The sequence below is a fragment of the Tachypleus tridentatus genome, chromosome 3 (genome assembly GCF_004210375.1).
Source record: "Tachypleus tridentatus isolate NWPU-2018 chromosome 3, ASM421037v1, whole genome shotgun sequence".
NCBI lineage: Eukaryota > Metazoa > Arthropoda > Merostomata > Xiphosura > Limulidae > Tachypleus > Tachypleus tridentatus.
In genome coordinates this window covers 27,322,165-27,343,834 of record NC_134827.1, presented here as the reverse complement: position 1 = coordinate 27,343,834, position 21,670 = coordinate 27,322,165, and the positions used below count along the sequence as shown (strand labels likewise).

Below are 21,670 nucleotides of genomic sequence, written 5' to 3'. Positions count from 1 at the left end.
AGTTTATTAACCCGATCACTATAACCTATTTACCTTGTAAGCAGATATGTTACTCTCATGAAAGTTCTTTATAAAAAAACTAGTTGATGAAATAGTTTTAAATTTGTCTTGAGTGATTCTTAACTTGTATAATTTTAGAAAAATAAAACAGTTTTGATTTGTTTCTTCTATTTATAATAAAAATTTGTTATTTAATATAGTTATTTGCTCTCAGACTCTGAATGGTTCATGTGTAATGTAGTTTTCAATTTGAGTATAAAAAATACTGTGTATTATCTTTATAGTTTCACATTTCATTTGCATAATCTCTAGAACCTCTTAAAGAAAAAAGTAAATGTTTATATTTTATTTTCCATTTTTTCCATTATGCTATTAAGTCTTGATATTATCATCAATGTGCAGTGAAGACTGAATTTAAGAAATGGAAATATGTACACACCTTTTTAAATGTTCCCAGAATATTTCATCTTTTTTTCTCATGCGCATAGTTTCACGTCTTTATGTTTTCACTTATAGTTTAATTTTCCATTCTAGGTTTTAGTCTTTTATTCTTGATGTGGGTATACCAACCTGCTCCTGCCCACATGACCCCACAGTGTTCTATATTTATTATGGGGCAAAGTCATCCACAGATTCCTTCATTAATGCTTGTGTGTGTGCAGATGCTGTTATCTTGCTTAGACATTTCCACAAGACAAACTATGTTAAGTTAAATGTTTACAATAATAACGTTTTCAAATATGCACTTATAAACATAAATTATACATAACTAATTAAATATAAATTTAAAACTTAAATTCAATCTAACTGTTTAGCAAAGAAATACATATAAGGTGAGAAAAACGTTTCAAACATTAGATGCACCTCAAAAGAACAATAGACAAAGCTTCTTTATTTCTTGCTACAAATCCATACACTTGTAGAGGTTTCTTCAAGCTATAACTGAATAGTGCAAAATCTCCCCTTCTTATTGGTTGTAAGCATACCGTTTAACTTTAGACTGTCACCTGGCAACACAGCTTTGACTTTTTAAATGGGCGTGACTGACTTTAAGCTTAGAAACATTATAATGTAACCCCCCTGTAAAGACATTCTTGGAAATTTTCCAAAGACACTAATGAAGGACAGGTAGAACTTTAATTTGACCTTCTATGCTAACAATCTTTATTATATTCTCATAGTATCGTGTATAATAGCTCAAATTTTAGACTTAACCACAAGCAGATCATGTGACGTCAAAAGCCTGCGGTTTAATAGATGTTTGAAATGTTTCATTTATACACAAAGTAACAAAACTTAGACAATATAAAACATAAAGTTATAACATACTTAACGATAATCATTGTATAAAAATTACATTCATATTAAGGTGGTTTAATTAAAGTTTAAATCTAACTCAGTAACATACATTGAAGGGGTTTAAACATGGCATTGGTGACATGGGGTTAAGGGTTATTTACGAAAGTGGTTTCAATGACTGAACTGCTCTGTTGTATGTGACCTCTGTTATATGCTTCTCTAATATATAATTATCCACAGTATGATCTGCTAACATGGTTTATAGGATAACAGTCAAACAAAGATAAAAGAGTCTCTAATTTTGAAACTAAACCTTAGCAAAGACTCTTAAATCTTGTAAAAGTTAAGTTACAGCAAAACCTGCCAAATAAAGAACCAGAATTTTAATGCAAAATAACATTGCACAAGGCCAGGAAGAACCCCTCAGCCCCGTGATCTGTGTTTGCTGTCACTCGGTTGCAAAGGTCCCTGCACCCTTGGCAGGTCCAAACTGAACTGAAAGACAAAGAAATTTGAACAAACTTGCATATTATCTTAAGGAATGTAAAACAATTAATATCAACATGTACTACACATTGTTTGAGAGTTAAGCCTTATCATGCTTAGCTTTGTTGCTAAATTACTTAACAGGGCTTGTTACAAAACTATTTCTTTATGTTGAAGAAATAGTTTCACACTATCAGTTATGTGATAACAAAAAAAGAGCCCTTTTATTATTATTATTGATAGAATGATTAATTAAAATATTTTGTAATTAACTATCAGTTTTTCTGAACTGGTACAAGATTAACCAGTTCTGTAAGCAGAAGTATTATTGCAAGAACTCTTTTTTTTTTTTTTTTTCTTTTTTGGCTAACAAAATGTTTTATGTTTGTTTGTTGTTTTTTTTTGTAAAGAACAGAAATATCAGTTGAAAACCTAACTTGTTCATTGTTTAATTCAGGAAAATGCGTCTTATAGTAAACAGTACTAAAACTATCAAGGTACTTTCTAATATGTATGGTGAAGGAAATGTTCTCATTATGGCCCACTGATCAAAAAGTGAGGCTTTGAACAATACTAGCTATCAGATGAATAAGTAACAGCATGAACTGCTACAAATTGAACTGAATATTCTTTGCTGATGCAATAATCGGTCAGGTGTTACATGAATTATAAAGGGAACTAAAAACCAAGTACTTTAGCATCATTAAGAGTCTAACCAGTGCATGTCTTTCATGTGTGGATTCTTTCTGTTTTTTATCCTATTTTTAACTTCCAAATAGTTGCCACAAAAATGGATCCTGCTTGGTGGATTGTAGGAGCAGCAGAACATCTCACTCTGTGATTTAGTGAACTTGTTTATAATATGCTGTCCTTAACAATGTGGAAAGTTTGAGAAATTCATTTGTCCAAAGACAGAAATTTACAAGATATTTTGTAATATCAGTATCCCACTGCATTTGGTGAAAATCTCTTATAAGCTACAGATAGTTAGAGTTTAAATTTTGTTTGATAAAAGATTATTGAACAGAAAATTGGATACTATTGAGTAATGGTAATGGAATTTTTTTTTTTTTTGTTACTTCAAACATAATTTATATCTAATGTAAATATCAGAAAATTTCATTATTGTGAATTGTGTAAATTGGTTATACAGTTAAAGATACATTAAATATTTAATGCTGATAAATACAGACTTGGTCTATGTAACAATGGCTGACCTGTTGTCATAGTTTTATGTGTTTTTTTTGTTATATTTTCAAGGTTGGTGCTCAAGATACATTAACTGATAAATACAGACTTGGTCTATGTAACAATGGCTGACCTGTTGTCATAGTTTTATGTGTTTTTTTTGTTATATTTTCAAGGTTGGTGCTCAAGATACATTAACTGATAAATACAGACTTGGTCTATGTAACAATGGCTGACCTGTTTTCATAGTTTTATGTGTTTTTTTTGTTATATTTTCAAGGTTGGTGCTCAAGATACATTAACTGATAAATACAGACTTGGTCTATGTAACAATGGCTGACCTGTTGTCATAGTTTTATGTGTTTTTTTCAAGGTTGGTGCTCAAGATACATTATCGAGTATTGCGGCACATTTTGACACTACTCCTTCTGAACTGACCAAACTAAACCGGCTAACAAGCCGACTTATTTTCTCTGGGCAAGTGAGTGCAACTGTATAAAATGGACACTTTTATAGTGGCAGTTTTCTACTTTCTGCATGTAGTTTGTTATTTATACTAACATATTGTATTTCTGGGAATTTAATGTGATTTGATGTTCTTACACATTCAAGTATTTCACAGTGAAATGTTTAAATTCCCATATTTGATTATTTTTGTTATACTCTATATAATACAAGTATACATTAGAAAAGTCTTCTAATTGTATATATTAGGTTGGGTGTTAAATGTACACAAGTAATTTGTTTCAGTGACAGTTTGATAATGATGAATATGATGTGTTAAAAAGTATTGTATTAATGAACATATGATGACAAAAAACCACAAGTATTTTAAGTAGATTATCGATGTATTGTTATATTTTCTTTTATAAATCTTCAGAGTTCTCTCCATTTTGAGTAGTGCAGAAGTTCAAATATGTTTTAACACATGATAGGAACTACTGAAAGGAAACTATTATATAACCACGTGTGTATGTAGTGACCATTGGAATGTAATGAACATTTGCCTCTAATGAGAGATGACCTAATTGACAGTGTACTTAGACTATGAATTTGAAGACTTGTGGATCACAACCCATTGTTACAAACAAACACTACCTGTTGGGATGTGGGTGCACAGTAATAGTGGGTCAAATCCTTCTGTTTGGTCAGACAAAAGTAGCCCAAGAGTTTGCAGTAGGTACTGAAAGTTTCTTCTTACCCTGTGGTCCATTTTTCAAAAATGAAGGATATATGCAGATGACTCTTTGTAGCTTTGTATCAACATTCTAAAACAAATTCAAGTTTCCTATGGCCTTTTTATTATATTTAATTCCAATCATTTAAGCTATTTAGGATAAATTATGGTCTCCTGTTACACTGCAATCATTCTGGAATACTTTTGATTTATTTCTTAATTTTTTGTGGTGGTTACAAGGTTGGTCAAATTGACAGACTGTATACAGTTAGGGTCAAGGAAATAACAGATAACATTTAGGTTTTCTGAAAAAAAGTTGATGCTAAGGAGATTTTAAGAGACTGCTAAAGTGAAATTTGACAATTTTCAGATAAATAAAATATATTTTTAATCTTAATATAAAAATCACTTTGAGCAGTTAACACTTTGAGTGAGTTTGAATTCATTCATTCAGGGAAAAATGTTTAGTAAAAATACTTAATTAAAAATGATTTTTTTGTGTACAAAAGACTTGTAATGCTTACTGTTAGCCTGGGAAATGTTGTGAAGATATGTCTACATTATCAAAATTTATAGTATGACTTACCTCATGATTACTTTGGTGGTTACATATTAGGTGCAATGCACCTAATTCACATGAAAAGTGTTAAGAAGAAAACAGTGTATTCTCCATGCATATAGCATAATTTGGTTGATTTTCACTAAATTTTAGTTTTTAACAACAGATTTATTTCCATGGAATTTTAATAAGTCTTCTCAGTGTATTGTTTTTTTAGGTGACATTGAATTAGTATATTCTAAATGAAGTTTCATAAAGGATTTTATTTTATTTGGCATTCTATATTTTAGGTAATAACCATGTTAAGTTTAATGTTCAGGCATTTAAGAATCATGTATTTGCATTATATTTTGTTTCTAATAGATTCTATATATTCCTAAAAAAACATATGATAATGGAAAGAATTTCATATTGGTAGAAGAGAAAGGATTAGAATCTTCCAATACAGAAGAAAAACATGTGAGTAAATGTCTATCTTGAGGTCTTGAGTAAGCTTATCAAACTAGTTCTTACATGTTTACTTCCACATTAATTATATGCACGTCTTTTGCATGGTGTAAGTATGCTTCATTCGTCAGTGCATGATTAAACATAGTGTTTGAAAATATATAAAAAGTCACAACTAGAAATCACATAATGTGTTTTATGTTTGTGTCTTATGCAGAAAAATGATCTGGTACAAAATTCAAGCCCCAAGCCAGGCCATGTGGAAAGATTGAAGTCACCTGTAAATGAAATGTCAGTCTCCTCGGCAGTAACCACTTCTGCTTTAGACAAAGATAGAACAGTTTCAGACTTTGATAATTCTAGACCTTCTACTTCTGTGGATGTGAATGAATTGGATAAAGACTGTTTGGAAAAATTCTTGAAAATTAATGCTCGATACATAACAGATGGAGAGGTAATTTTTATCTAGCTATTCTTATAAAATAAGATATTATGAATAAAAAATATTTTTAATCTTAACATGAAAATAACTCTTCACTCTTGAGTAGTTCATGGAGAAAGGTGTATTACAAATTCTTAAGTAGAAATGATTTTTGTTTACAAAAGACTTGTAATGTTTACTGATAACTTGGAAATTTTGTGAAGATATCCCTATGTTATCAAAAATTATAGTATGACTTATCTCATGATTATTTAGCTTGCTGAATATTGCATTTCATTTCAACTTTTAGAAGGTTGTAGAGTAGTGAAAATCAAATCCATATAATTTAGTTTATAGTGAAACATTCTTTTGTAAAGCTGTTGCAATGATACCCTTTAACTATTCAAGAGAGGATAATTTGGAATGAAATTGAGATAACTGGATTGCATATCACTTGATGAGTTTTCAAAGCGTTCAAATAAAATTCTGCTTAAATTCCACAATTTAAAGATTTTTTAAATAGACTTATAGCTTCATATCAGAAAGTATTCAAAATTACTGTCAATCAGCATATAAACTGTCTCAGAGCTATAAAATGATATAAAATATATCTCTAAATTGGAATGTTCAAGAGTAGACCTATTTTATTCAGAATCTAAGCAACAAAGTAGAGAAATATGAGATCAAATGATACTTGCAGTAGCATTGTTTTAGTAGGCTTTTTATGTTAATTGAGAATGAGGGAAAGCATACTGAACACCTGTACCATTTTCTACCATGTCTGTGTAAAACTTCTTAAGCAAAGACAAGTTTTTAACAAGATGTTTTATTTATAACTACTTGTACATTATTCCCACAATGAATAATGTATTGCTATTGTTAACTGACATAAGTTTCTAATTATCTGGACAACATTTCAAAAATTATTTACTATCGTGACGCCCACTTACAACCTCCTTATTTCAGGATCTGTTTAATGAGGTGTCTTGGTCTTTTATCATAAAAATAATCTGGATATGAGTTCAGTTTGTTACATTATTCTTAATACATTTTGTTGAATACAGAAAAACCCTGATAATAAACTTAACTAGTTATTTGTAAAGAAAAAAATTAAAATTTCTATGGCCATTTTATTAGGTTTGTTACAAATCTCAATACTTCAGGATTTATTTGTTACAATAAAATTTCTTTTCACAGTGGGAGAGTTTTTTTTTTTAGCTTCAGTATTTTATTTTTAAACTAAAAAAAAACTTATTTTTATGGTAATTGAGGAGACTTATCATTTGTTTTACCACAAAAGAAATATTTCTCCTAGATACGTAAATGTGGCTGCAAGTTTTGTATTCGTGACTAAGATAGCTATTCATACACATATCATTACTGTTAGTGAACTAATACTTTATTGTTGAAACAGTTCTATACTTGTATCAATAGCTGTATTTGTCTATAATTCAACAGGGTGTGGTGAGTGGAATTCTGCTAGTCACACCCAATGCACTGATGTTTGAACCAAATGTCTCAGATCCACTAGTGTTAGAGCATGGAGCTGAGAAGTTTAGTGTTACTGCAGCAGTGGAAATGGTTTTTAGAGAAGCTATTTACTGTGACATCTCCCACATGAAGGTGAAGTGTGATCCTCAGCGGTCGTAAGTTTTAACCCTGATATTTTGATTTATAATAAAATTAGAATGCAAAATCCAATCATTATAACTCTCTAGAAGTTAGATATTTTTCTTGACTCACCTTGTGTACTCTTCTAGCATTCATGAACTGATAGTAATATGTTGTTTTTCTTCTGCAGTGATTATCCGCAGCAGGTCAAATGATTGAGGTTTAGGCATAAAACTTATTGAACAAACTAAACTAAACTTAATGGCAAGTCATGTCATAATAATCAAAATCTTTTATAAATATAATTACCTGTTTTTATTTACTTTGATCTGCAAGATTCATGCTGTTTATAAATAGACATGAACAGAAAAATATTACCATGAAAAAGTACCAAGCTGTATGATGTGTAATAACACCTTATTTCTACCCTAAAACAAATCATGTTTGTACCATAAAACCATATGATTTGTGAAATAAATTTGAAATCTGTGCATGTGTGTGTTTGTAGGTTTAACCAAAACACAAGTTTTCACCCTTTAGATACAAGTAACAAAACACTGTACTTGTGGAACTTTTCTGTTGTTTTTTATTATTATTTTCTGCTGGTTTTGTGATTTCAAAGGTCAGTTTTCAAATTGTAATTTTATGGTTAACATTTAGTGAAAATATTCATATACAGTCAAAAGGTTGTATTTAATAATTAAGTATAAATAACCTTCTTTAGATGCGTATACTTCATTATGCACAAACAAAAGTTATATAAAATGTAAACATCAAGATATAATAAAAAATAAATTATTTTAAGTATATTTTGATATATGTAGTTCATATAAAGATTGTATCATTACTAGTTGAGTTGCCAATGATATATTTTTGGTACAGAATAATGAATATTTACAAATTCACCCCTTTAGCTGAGCAAACAGAATATATATGTACTACTACATTTTGTAACTTAGTCAGTTATACTATGATGAAATTAATCAAAAACTGATTTCTACCATTAAAAAGATAATTTTTTTTGTCTCCAGTAGCTCAGAGGTAAATCTTCACACTTGTAACACCAAAAATTAGGTTTTGGCACTTTTAATGTGCACGACACAGATAGTCTCGTGTAACTCTGCACTTAATAATAGACAAACAATACCATTTCTTGTGCTTGACTTAAACAAACAACAAATATATACCACTAACAAAACTATGGTTTCATTAGACATGATAATTTAAGAGGTTTTCCATTTGTAATAACTCCTAAAGTATAACTAGATAGTATACAGAAGACAAGAGTGCATACTAATTGTAATATATTATGATTACTGTGAAATTGATGGAATTTCTCATGAGAAACACATAATTGTTTCATTGATTTTTTTCTTACAGACAATGTTCTCCAAAAGCAGAATTGTATCATTCTAAAGGTCCACAAGGGCCAGGAACATGGACAAGTAAAAGTAAACTAAGCGGAGATTTGGACGTGATGGGAATTGGAGTGAAGGAAGTTGAAGGTGAAATATCTGAGACTAGTGAAGATTTAATTGTGACGAAATCAGGTGCTGAAAAAGGAAACTTTGTGGAGCAATCCACCAAGAATGTTCCAGAATACACTGTACTTAAGGACTTTAAACAAGGATTTGATAAATCAGTTTTTGTCACACCATATGAATCTAGTTTGATAGAAGGAAAGAAATCAGATTCTAATCAGTTTTTAAATAACTTTGATGAACCTGCTAGTTGTGTAGAACCCAACAGAAATAATTGTTTTCATGGTAGAGAAAGTAAAGCTGTTGAAGATGACATTAATGGTTGTAGTCCTGGTTCAGTCTTGAACAAGGGAGATAAAGACTTATCTTCCATTCGACAACCTCCTCAACATTGTTTCAAGACGGAGAGTCGGAAAGAAAATTTAATGAGACGATTTTCGTACCCACTAAGATCTTTAACATCTTATACAAAATCTGTTTCTAAGTTTATTTGGTTATCATCAGAGGACATTATCAATTTTTCACACCGTTTATTTGATAGTGAAACAAATCTGAAAGACTCGTCAACTGTGAGTCCTGAGCAGTCAGTATCTGTTGAAGGAAAAGATAGTGAGATTTGTTTTGTGGTAGAAGATGACCTAGTGACAGACAATCAACGTCAACAATGTTCAGATATTCCGGTTGTTGACTACAAAAACATGGTAGAAGACAAGCCTGAACTTTTCTGTTCTCTTGATCGTAAGTGTTAGTTTTATGTACTTAAGGTTTGGTTTTCTATTAACTGTGTAAAAAAACGTTTTATTTTTAGATTGAAGTGTCATAAGATTTTTCATGTTACAGTACATAAATAAATAACGTGACTTCTGATTTAACTTAAAAATTACATGAAAAATCACTAAAGAAACTTTACATTTGGAATTATAAAGGGTTTGTTGGCATACTTGAAAACTAATTTAATTTTTCATTATGTAATTTAACGTGAAAGCATTCTATTAACTTAGATGCCAAGACTTAAAAGTTAAGTCTAAGGAATATATACATACACAATGAAAGAGAGTTAACGTAATTGCATTTTCAAGAAAAAAGTGTAACTTTGGTAAAACAAAAAGTGTTTGAAATAAATTGGTAATAAACAAGTAATTATGAAAATGCTATTACTAACTTAACAGACAAAATTCATGAATCTTGTAGAAAGAACTGCTTATTATTTTATGAAATATTAATTAAATTTGACAGGATTAGTGTTTTAGTGGTCAATTGCAATATAAACAACAAATATTTCTGTAGTCTACTGATATTTTCCTTGTTCAAAAGTTATAAATTGAAGGGCATGATATTAATTACTGATGAAGGGACCAGTTGTAAAGAATGGATTTTAAGTTTATCATATTAGTGATTCAAAGAACTGAGTATTGTTGAGTTTACGGAGAGAAAAAAAGGCTAAAAAACAAAAGAGTAGTTGATTAGATGTAGACACCCTTGCACGGCCCCAAATCGTGCCGTTTGAGTTGATGTTTCGTCCTGTCCGCCATCCGGCTGTTTTGGACTACGGGCTCCGGCCTGGCCACTTCTCTTGTGGCACCTTTGTCTCGCTCTCCTTTCTCACACATTATTTTTGTACTGCCCCATCTGACTTCATCACCTTAAACAAGTCAAATCAAAATACAGGAAAACTACCAAGTAAAGGTAAATAATCTTCCACGAGCAGGGACGAAGAGGAACTACAGCGTTCCTGACCACCCCTGTTGGGGAAAGAATTCATCAGACTTCTCTCTCTCTAAACTAAACCCAAGGTTTCATTGTGATTATATGTAGAATTTTTTAAATCAAAAAATAACTACTTGTTTAATAAAGGTAATTGTCCCTGTTTTTAGTGTTAAATAACTGGCAAGATAACTAGTTTTTTAATGCTTTCATTTAATCTTGTGTCAGTCTTGGTAGCAGTTCAACTGTAGAGAGTTCATTAATGCTGTTGGTCTTTGTATTTGCAGACTTAGGTTCATCATTAAAAGATTACATTGCTTTTCTTCTGTATAGCTGTAAACAAATTCCTGATGGTCAAAACCCAACACTTTCTGAGGAAGCACATTAAACATGTAAAATCTTTGTAAATAGCTTGCACCTAAAACCCGATTTAAACCTGTTTTGTATTTATTACTTGTACTGGACACGTGTGTATAGAATATTGCATAACATAGTAAAAGAACTGAACTGCAGTATCTCTAAAGGACAGAAAATGATTGGGTTATTATTGTTTTTGTTGGAAGTGATGGGTAGCAATTTAAACCTCCTCTCTTCTCTTTAGTTTCCAAGACTTCAATATAACATTCTAAACAAAACTCTCAGCTTTTTAATATCTTTTGTTCTGTAGTATGAAATTCGCTTTATGAAGCCTGGTCTAAATCAAGTTAAGTCAAACAGTCAATCTCCAGGAAAAACAAATATTATCCAGCATCTTACTGTTCAGGAAAATTTTCCTGGTGTTGTTTCAACAGATTCTTACTAATTCCACTGCCAGTTTTATTATTGTTAAAAGCAATTGCCCTGAAATTTTGTTGTGGACTTTTTTCTGTTACCACCTATTGTAGTACAAACAACTGAATAAATGTATTAGATATAGCAAAAAAATATTTTATTAATATGCACATGTATTATTGTAGAGTTGATACCTTGCAAGGTTAAACCTCCAGATGAGTTTCCCCTCTATTTATGCTTGAGACTGGGTTGGCCACGTGACAGAAAAACAAATCAGTCATCATCAGTTGTTTCACGTGAAAAGAAAAGAATCAGAAGTGAATATTGGTTTAGCATTCCTCAACAAAGGTAATTTTTTTTTCACTATATCTCTTCTTTTGCACTGTCTTAGTCTAATTTTTTTCATAGCTAATGCTTTTCATAAATACTTAAGTCAACTATTACCTCTTCCATCACACTGTGGTAAATACTAAGTCAACTATTACCTCTTCCATCACACTGTGGTAAATACTATTTGTAGAACAAATTTCCATGACTTTAAAAAAATCTTTCAAATGTCCCAAAAGTCTTCTCACTGGAAACGCTTGTACATTACTTAATTTTGTGTCCTTTATAATATGAACGTCATAAATATTTTTTTTATTAAGTAGCTAATTAGGGTCTTCTGCTTGCACTAACCACAATTTTTCTTGCTACTTTATCTGTGAAAACCAACGAGAAATCAGTTGTATTCTAGCTGGTAATCCTTGCACATCATCTTTGTTTACAACTCTGATTTTCTAATTTTTAGGTAAGTTTAACTGTTTTAGTTTGTTTGATAAATTTGAATAAGATTTTATTTTTCAACTTCTAGTCAATGATGTTTTTTGTATTTAAATCCAAACAATTAATATTACAGTAATGTACCCTAACAAGTTAAGTTTCACAAGCTCTTATCAACTTGATATGTAAGTTTCACCCTGATATGGGATCTCATGGTAGATACTTTTTTGTCTATCCAGTTTATTTTTCTGGCAGCTTGATGTACAGTTTCTTGCACAACTGATAAAGCTATGTGCCATGCAGGGTTTGAACCCTTCTTTTCTTGGGGTTATTTGTATTCTTGTATGGCTAGAATTAATTCTCTCTCTTTTTGAATTTTCTTGTTTAGTTGGAACAGTATTTAAAAAAGATTCAAGTGGGAAATGTTATTCATCAGCTTCTTTATTTTGTCACTAAATAAAAATTTAGTTATTGGCAAGAAAACCCCTAAAATATACAGACTGGTTGAGCAGTCTTTTATTCCTTTTACATTTGCACCATTCAGGATGTTCCTTTGACAATGGTTTCCTGAACTGGATAAAGCATATTTCCTGCATGAGATAAATCAGATCTTCAGCTGAGTGTTTTTCCCTGTAATATGTCACACGCTCCATGTGTTTTTTGTCTTTTCGTTACTATATTTTGCAGGGGGAAGCTCATCTTTTAGATTTATTTATGTACACCAGTCCATTTGCCATCTTTTCAATGTGGGATTTTAGCTGTCTGTTTCACTGAGAAGTGAATTGCATTTCTGAAGTTAACGGTTTCCTCACCTGAAAACGTTGTTCAAGGTAGATACTCACTTAACCACCCACTTTTCTTCCTTAATTCTAGTGTTTTACTTTTGCATTGTCAAAAACGAGCAGTTGGTATAAACAGGGCACTCAAGGGAGTACTGTGCTTGGAAGATGTGCTGCCCTCCTATTGGTGGAAAGATGTAATGCCTTTTGCATCACAAACTGGTGCAGTGCTCTTTATTATATGTAGGGGTGTTAATTTAATTGAAGGCTTGGTGCATATGAAAAGATCTTTTCAGGGAATCTCTTAGATATACATTTTCAGGTAAGAAAAATAATAATTTTACAGGTACTGAGAAAAATCAGCTGCTGTTTTTTCAGAATTTCAGCACTAAAGTGAGTAAGTTAACCTTGATTAGTGTATATGGAGCACTCTTATTGGTTATTACATGATATCGAAAAGTCTAATGTAATTTAAATGTATAGTTCTGTTCAAAGGGTACCCAAAACAAGCATCTTGTATTTTATATTTTTACGTATAAGGATTTGGGGAATCTTTTAAAAAATCTACAAACTGTAAATATTGAAACTGCTAGAAGTATTTATTAGATAGGTATGTCTTAGTGTTAGGTTAATGCAACTGCTGGTGGGGCTACAGTCCTGAACCCTCAAATATGCATTAGATCCTGAACCTTCAGTACTTGTGGTTCTTTATGTACTTACTATATTTCTCAAACATTTAACTTTAAAATGTATTACTTGTTTCAAAATCATGAGAAGAAGCACTGATTTTATAAATAAAGGAAACTTCAGAAAGATATAACCATTGATATAAATATAATTATTATTATTACTATCTAATAGCTGTTAGATAAGGTACTTAAAAATTCATTTAAAATCTTTTTAAAAATGTTTTATCAGAGTGGACGATCTGTACAGATTTTTCCAACACTGGACGTCAGAAAAATATGGAGATGTTGATTTTTCTAAACCTGAGGATTTTGGTTTTGACCCAATCAGTTCTGATGAAGAAGACCATCCAGACGGTAACAATAAAAAAGTTGACTCCAAAGCTAAGAGTAAAAGGCAGCTTAGGGCTTTGAGTTTGTTGAGACTAGTTTCAAGGCAATATAGCTCTGACTTGAGTCCATCTGAGTGGGAGGTACTACTTTTGTTTTATTGTAAATATAACTTTAAAAGTTATAAAATATTTTTGTCAAATTGCTAAAGAGTAATTTTCTTGAAATATACCTTTTTTTTGCTGCTTACTTCTAGCTTATTTTATATATTCGTCTCGGGCACAGATAACCTAGTTGCTTTGTGCCATAAAACATCAAACCAACCAACCAATATTCATCTCATTTTGTACCTTATATATTAATAAAGAAAAATTTTCTGTGACATTGCAGTGTAGATTATGAAAGCCATGTAAGATGCTGAAGGCTGCTAAACATTTGCATAAACAAGGTATACTTCAAAGTTTCAAACATTATGAAAAGACACTATTTTTGAGACTGTGAATTTCTTGAATTCTGAATTTGGTTTTCAGTTTAGATTCCAACACAAACTGGATATTATTCACTCAGTTATTTATTGCTATGAAGAATAATTGTGTGAAACCAAAATGAAACTTTGATTCATTGTGATAATTTCTCATCACATCATTTAGAAGACTTTGAGTTACTTAATTAGTTACATAAAACTGCCAGAAGATATAATTTGTTGTTTTGACCAAGTTGGTTTCGATTTGGAGAAACTTTTCTTTCTCTCATAGTTGTGCATTTCAGTTACAAGTATAGGAGCTATCAGCTAAATGACTTTTTCCCATCGAACACATTTGTAGTTTATTTATTCAAGTATGCTAAACTGACACCTGATTTTGAACTTCACTGTGCAGTAACATATTAGGTTTAATTAAAGGTCAAACAGTGTTTCTCGTGCAATGCTTATGTAATGTAAATAAATAGAGATTAACATTGATCAAGAACAATCTTTTGTACTCGATTTTCAGTAAATGGTGTGTTTTGTAATAATTTTCTACCCAGTTTTGAAACTATAAGTTCTTTCAAGCATATAAACAAAAAAAAATTTTTTTTTCATTTTCTAATAGCTACCTACAGCTTTAGTAATTGAACTTAAATTTGTTCTCTTTATAAAATCACCTATTAAACAACAAATACATATATTATTTGGGTGTTTCTGCTGGAACAATACATAAATTTGAATAAAGTGAGAAAAATTAAACTTTTAGCCATTTAATAGTTTTTCAAGCATTGTTAAGTTACTTTGTTTTCTAGTCTTTCAAGCATTGTTAAATTACTTTGTTTCCTCGTCTTTCAAGCATTGTTAAATTACTTTGTTTCCTCGTCTTTCAAGCATTGTTAAATTACTTTGTTTCCTAGTCTTTCAAGCATTGTTAAATTACTTTGTTTTCTAGTCTTTCAAGCATTGTTAAATTACTTTGTTTCCTCGTCTTTCAAGCATTGTTAAATTACTTTGTTTCCTCGTCTTTCAAGCATTGTTAAATCACTTTGTTTCCTCGTCTTTCAAGCATTGTTAAATCACTTTGTTTCCTCGTCTTTCAAGCATTGTTAAATCACTTTGTTTCCTCGTCTTTCAAGCATTGTTAAATCACTTTGTTTCCTCGTCTTTCAAGCATTGTTAAATTACTTTGTTTCCTCGTCTTTCAAGCATTGTTAAATTACTTTGTTTCCTCGTCTTTCAAGCATTGTTAAATCACTTTGTTTCCTCGTCTTTCAAGCATTGTTAAATCACTTTGTTTCCTCGTCTTTCAAGCATTGTTAAATCACTTTGTTTCCTCGTCTTTCAAGCATTGTTAAATCACTTTGTTTCCTCGTCTTTCAAGCATTGTTAAATCACTTTGTTTCCTCGTCTTTCAAGCATTGTTAAATTACTTTGTTTCCTCGTCTTTCAAGCATTGTTAAATTACTTTGTTTCCTCGTCTTTCAAGCATTGTTAAATTACTTTGTTTCCTCGTCTTTCAAGCATTGTTAAATTACTTTGTTTCCTCGTCTTTCAAGCATTGTTAAATTACTTTGTTTCCTAGTCTTTCAAGCATTGTTAAATTACTTTGTTTCCTCGTCTTTCAAGCATTGTTAAATCACTTTGTTTCCTCGTCTTTCAAGCATTGTTAAATCACTTTGTTTCCTCGTCTTTCAAGCATTGTTAAATCACTTTGTTTCCTCGTCTTTCAAGCATTGTTAAATCACTTTGTTTCCTCGTCTTTCAAGCATTGTTAAATCACTTTGTTTCCTCGTCTTTCAAGCATTGTTAAATCACTTTGTTTCCTCGTCTTTCAAGCATTGTTAAATTACTTTGTTTCCTCGTCTTTCAAGCATTGTTAAATCACTTTGTTTCCTCGTCTTTCAAGCATTGTTAAATCACTTTGTTTCCTCGTCTTTCAAGCATTGTTAAATCACTTTGTTTCCTCGTCTTTCAAGCATTGTTAAATCACTTTGTTTCCTCGTCTTTCAAGCATTGTTAAATCACTTTGTTTCCTCGTCTTTCAAGCATTGTTAAATCACTTTGTTTCCTCGTCTTTCAAGCATTGTTAAATCACTTTGTTTCCTCGTCTTTCAAGCATTGTTAAATCACTTTGTTTCCTCGTCTTTCAAGCATTGTTAAATTACTTTGTTTCCTCGTCTTTCAAGCATTGTTAAATTACTTTGTTTCCTCGTCTTTCAAGCATTGTTAAATTACTTTGTTTCCTTGTCTTTCAAGCATTGTTAAATCACTTTGTTTCCTCGTCTTTCAAGCATTGTTAAATTATTTTGTTTCCTCGTCTTTCAAGCATTGTTAAATCACTTTGTTTCCTCGTCTTTCAAGCATTGTTAAATCACTTTGTTTCCTCGTCTTTCAAGCATTGTTAAATCACTTTGTTTCCTCGTCTTTCAAGCATTGTTAAATTACTTTGTTTCCTCGTCTTTCAAGCATTGTTAAATTACTTTGTTTCCTCGTCTTTCAAGCATTGTTAAATTACTTTGTTTCCTCGTCTTTCAAGCATTGTTAAATTACTTTGTTTTCTAGTCTTTCAAGCATTGTTAAATCACTTTGTTTCCTCGTCTTTCAAGCATTGTTAAATCACTTTGTTTCCTCGTCTTTCAAGCATTGTTAAATCACTTTGTTTCCTCGTCTTTCAAGCATTGTTAAATCACTTTGTTTCCTCGTCTTTCAAGCATTGTTAAATCACTTTGTTTCCTCGTCTTTCAAGCATTGTTAAATCACTTTGTTTCCTCGTCTTTCAAGCATTGTTAAATCACTTTGTTTCCTCGTCTTTCAAGCATTGTTAAATTACTTTGTTTCCTCGTCTTTCAAGCATTGTTAAATCACTTTGTTTCCTCGTCTTTCAAGCATTGTTAAATTACTTTGTTTCCTCGTCTTTCAAGCATTGTTAAATTACTTTGTTTTCTAGTCTTTCAAGCATTGTTAAATTACTTTGTTTCCTCGTCTTTCAAGCATTGTTAAATCACTTTGTTTCCTCGTCTTTCAAGCATTGTTAAATTATTTTGTTTCCTCGTCTTTCAAGCATTGTTAAATCACTTTGTTTCCTCGTCTTTCAAGCATTGTTAAATCACTTTGTTTCCTCGTCTTTCAAGCATTGTTAAATCACTTTGTTTCCTCGTCTTTCAAGCATTGTTAAATCACTTTGTTTCCTCGTCTTTCAAGCATTGTTAAATTACTTTGTTTCCTCGTCTTTCAAGCATTGTTAAATTACTTTGTTTTCTAGACTTTCAAGCATTGTTAAGTTACTTTGTTTCCTCGTCTTTCAAGCATTGTTAAATTACTTTGTTTTCTAGACTTTCAAGCATTGTTAAGTTACTTTGTTTCCCCAATTTAATGTTGATAGGGTTGGAGAAGGGAAGTTTTTAACAGAAAAAATAGAACTTTTATAACTCTCATATATTTTGCAATAGAACGTGTAAGTAATATGGGATTCAGTGCTTACTAAAATATTAATTATCTTAATTTCATAACAGGTGTAGTGCTTTTTCTTAAAATTGATTTCAATTTTTAAAAATTTGTATCAGTGCCATTCACATTAATGTTTGATAAGTCTTTTAATTTTTATATTTCTTAAGATGATTAATTATTTATCATGAATGTTAGATAAAAATATGATTCAGGTTACACATGTTGATTAGGGTTAATGAAAAGATTATGCTTTATAGTGTCAGTACTTTTTCAAAGGATATTTGTGTAATCATACCAAAACCAAGCAGTATGTTAAGTAAAGTACATAATTGATATTCTAAAATACTATAGAAAACTACTACTACGACACTTATAAGTGACGTTATCAGACTATCTATTTATTACTTTAATGTTTTACCCTAATCAGCATATTTGTTCCTTGCATTGCACTCTCCATAGGAAATCTGTAGGTTCATGGGAAGCCTTTTAACATATTCATATTAATTAAACTGTAAACGATTATTAGTTCTGCTGAATTATAATGCTTTCACATCTTTTGACATTTAAAATTGTAACTTTAGTAACAAAATCTGTTTGCATCAGTCATTCTAAGCTCATCAATGCCAACTGATAAGTGTTTTTAGTAAATAAGATAAGTTTTTGTAATTTTACTTCTTTGTTTTTTAAGATTGTGTCAGTGAGCGACACCCAAAGATCACCGTATCTAGACCCTTTTGAATTACCATTTCCAGAGCTGCAGGAAACAAGTGAGATCCTGACAGAAGAACATTGTAGAGAGGTCAGTAGAAGTTTACAACAGTAGTGTATAATTAAACAAGAATTACTGGTACGGATATATTTTGTGTAATTTTTATTAATTATATATATGTAAAAATGGCTGGTTTGGGTTGAGAAAATTTTTATGTAGAGGAGTGAACAACATTTCAACCTTCTTCAAACATCGTCAGGTTCACATAAAAATTTTCTCAACCCAAACCAGTTGTTTTAACGTATATATTTTTCTCTACAAGTGGGTTTTCTCGTCATCACCGATTTTTATTAATTATATTATTGTGGAAGACAGAAAAAATGATATGAGATAAACATATAAAAATGAATAATATAAAAGCAGTTTCATCTATTTTTATTGCTCAGTAACAGCCATAGTTAAGCATTTAGGACCATGTTTTAACTTAGTTGTAACATGCCAAGACTGAATCTAAGAATTTTTGTTTTGCTTTACTTTCTGCAATTTGGTTTTTTGGATACACTTTACATCAAAGGATAGCACTTAGTCAAAGCATTGACTGTCAACTCTTATCTCACTAAATTTTACTTTTCCAGTGTATTGGCTCATTTATGGATGGGTATGTTTAGATAGCCTTATGTGTAGTGTAGGACAAAAATTCTGTAGTAAAAAAACAGAGTTGAGTTTTTGTTTTATTTCAGTTGGGTGTTTTCAACATTATAAAGACTAAGTGTATTTTAACCAGAGTTTCTGGAATTGACCCGGCATGGCCAAGTGGGTTAAGGCACTCGAGTTGTAATCTGAGGGTCGTGGGTTCGAATCCCTATCACACCAAACATGCTCACAATTTCAGCTGTGGGGGCATTATAATGTGATGGTCAATCCCAATCTTCATTGGTAAAAGAGTAGCCCAAGAGTTGGTGGTGGGTGGTGATGACCAGCTGTCTTCCCTCTAGTCTAGTCTTACACTGCTAAATTAGGGACTGCTAGTGCAGATAGCCATCGTGTAGCTTTGCATGAAATTCAAAACAAACCAAACGTTTCTGTAATTGAAGAATTTGTGCATAATGTTTACTACTGGTATGTACATAAATATTGTGTACTGTATAAGTCTTGTTACTGATTATAACCTGTTACACTTTTTTGTGTGATTCTGCACTTTAATTCTCAGATGAAGTAGACATTGTTATTAAAAATTAATTATGGAAAGAAACATTATTGATTTATCAATTTTGTTTTTAACCTATACATTAATTATTTATATTTATATATATACATTCCAGTTAGCAAAGCACCTTCCACCTCGGGTAGAGGGTTGCCCCTGGATACTTATATATTCTTCATTTAAACACGGATTCAGCCTAAAGACACTGTACCGGGAAATGGCAAAGTTTGAAACCCCGGTTATCTTGGTTGTTATTGACAATGAAGGAACTGTGAGTAAAAGAGTTTTGTGAATATAATTGTTGCTTTCAAATTATGTGTGTTCTTTTATGGAAGAAATTCACAATAGTATACATTCCACATTATATGAACTGAATGTTTGCTTATTTTGCACACACCAAAATTTTATTGGAACATTTATTAACTGGTGTACACCATGTTAAAAAAAAAAGTATTTTACTTGTAAATATTTAATATTATTATTAGGTTTACTGAATGAGGCCCTGGCATAGTCAGGTGGCTATGTTGCTCAAGTCATAATCTGAGACTCCTGGGTTCCAATCCTCATCACGCTAAACATGCTCTTCCTTTCAGCTATGGGGGTGTTAAAATGTGATGGTCAATCCCACTGTTTATTAATTAAAAAAAAAGATTAGCTCAAGAGTTGGTGGTGATGACTAGCTGCCTTCCCTCTCATTTTACACTGCTAAATTAGAGATGGCTAGCACAGATAGCCCTCATGTAGCTTTGTGCAAAATTTAGAAACAAACATTTTCCATTCATGCTCCATGCAAGTAACTACTGGTATCTCTCAGAGTTGAAAATACAGTTAGGATGCACAATGTTTGATGTTAAAAATTAATCTGAGTGGATGACTAGTTGCTTTCTCTCTAGTCTTAGACTGCTAAATTAGGGGCAGCTAGCCTTTGTGTAGTGTTGCATAAAATTCAAAAATAAACAAAAGTTACTGAACAAGGTGCAGGATCTAGTTATTTTAAGGATGACTCTTAGTGATAATATTTTGAAAGTTTTCTTTAGTTGTGTGTTTTTATGAAGTTACAGAATGTGTCCACTTTGTAGAAAGTATATTAACAAATGTTAATGCTACTCTACTGTTGTTGAATTTTACAAACAATGTAATATTTTATTTTGTTCATATAGAATTTTGTTTGTTTTGTTTTCAAGCTTAAATAATTTAATCTTTAGATTTAGTAATTACATTTCTGATAAGTTTTAATTGTAACAAATATAAATAAGAATTTGAGACACTTTTGTACAACTGACATTGTGCCTGAGGAAAGTTCTGTATTTGTACACTGTGTCATGGTACACTTTAAGATGAGAAACTGAATACACTGTGTGTTGACCTGTTTAATGTTTCCCACTGGTAAATATAAAAGTTTATGATGCAAATATTTGGTCTTTGTATAAGTGGTTAGCACATTGTATTTTGTAGATTTGTGCTTAACAACAAACAGTCTAGTATCTGACTTTATTAAGATACCGGTTTTTTTCTAAATGTGTTATGTGAAGTTGATGTCCTATCATACCAAGTAACTGGTAAATGTTTAAAGTTATTCAGTTTTGAGCTAATTTATCAAACACTCGGAAGATTATGATTAATTTCATAGTAGTTTTTTTATTTTTTTATCATGACTCGTGCCTTTTTCTTCTGAAGAGGATTTCATAAGCTTACTAGTTTTTAATCATAATATTTGATTTTTTTATTAATACTAGACATTTAACACAAAGTATGTGATATACACTATTGGTTTGTCTACAGAGACTTTAAATTTTTTTTTCTCTGTTTTTGAAAGATTAGCCCTTTATGCATAAACTGAGTTAAGCCTTTTCTTTAACTAGGGGGTTTTATATTGACAAGATGGCAGCACTGGATTGTTTTCTCTTAGCCTTTACTATAAAAAACAATATTATTTTAAGATGTTTGAATTTTATGTAAATATACTTTTTACTCAAAATGACTTTAAAAAACTCCTTCAGGTGTTTGGTGTTTTGACATCATGCTCATTGAAAATAAGTGAGCATTTTTATGGAACTGGAGAGTCTTTTCTGTTCAGGTTTTCTTCTGCCTTTCAAGTAAGTCCCTGATGCATTAAACAAGGTAGAGTTGATAAATATAGCAG

The 21,670-nt window shown here is 31.0% G+C and overlaps 1 protein-coding gene across 19 annotated transcripts in view; it reads left to right on the top strand.

Moving 5' to 3' along the window:
- Nucleotides 1-21,670, top strand: part of LOC143246592 (oxidation resistance protein 1-like) — a 47,430-nt gene that overhangs the window by 23,913 nt on the left and 1,847 nt on the right. For 9 of the 19 annotated variants that reach the window (XM_076493568.1, XM_076493574.1, XM_076493571.1 and 6 more), the window contains 10 exons: nt 3,347-3,454; nt 5,073-5,168; nt 5,374-5,610; nt 7,012-7,223; nt 8,569-9,407; nt 11,330-11,492; nt 13,604-13,844; nt 18,303-18,413; nt 19,646-19,798; nt 21,528-21,623. In XM_076493568.1, the coding sequence (XP_076349683.1) occupies nt 3,347-3,454; nt 5,073-5,168; nt 5,374-5,610; nt 7,012-7,223; nt 8,569-9,407; nt 11,330-11,492; nt 13,604-13,844; nt 18,303-18,413; nt 19,646-19,798; nt 21,528-21,623 (2,256 nt within the window). The remainder of the gene's footprint in view (nt 1-3,346; nt 3,455-5,072; nt 5,169-5,373; nt 5,611-7,011; nt 7,224-8,568; nt 9,408-11,329; nt 11,493-13,603; nt 13,845-18,302; nt 18,414-19,645; nt 19,799-21,527; nt 21,624-21,670) is intronic. The other 10 variants (XM_076493583.1, XM_076493575.1, XM_076493570.1 and 7 more) reach the window with 3 other exon arrangements.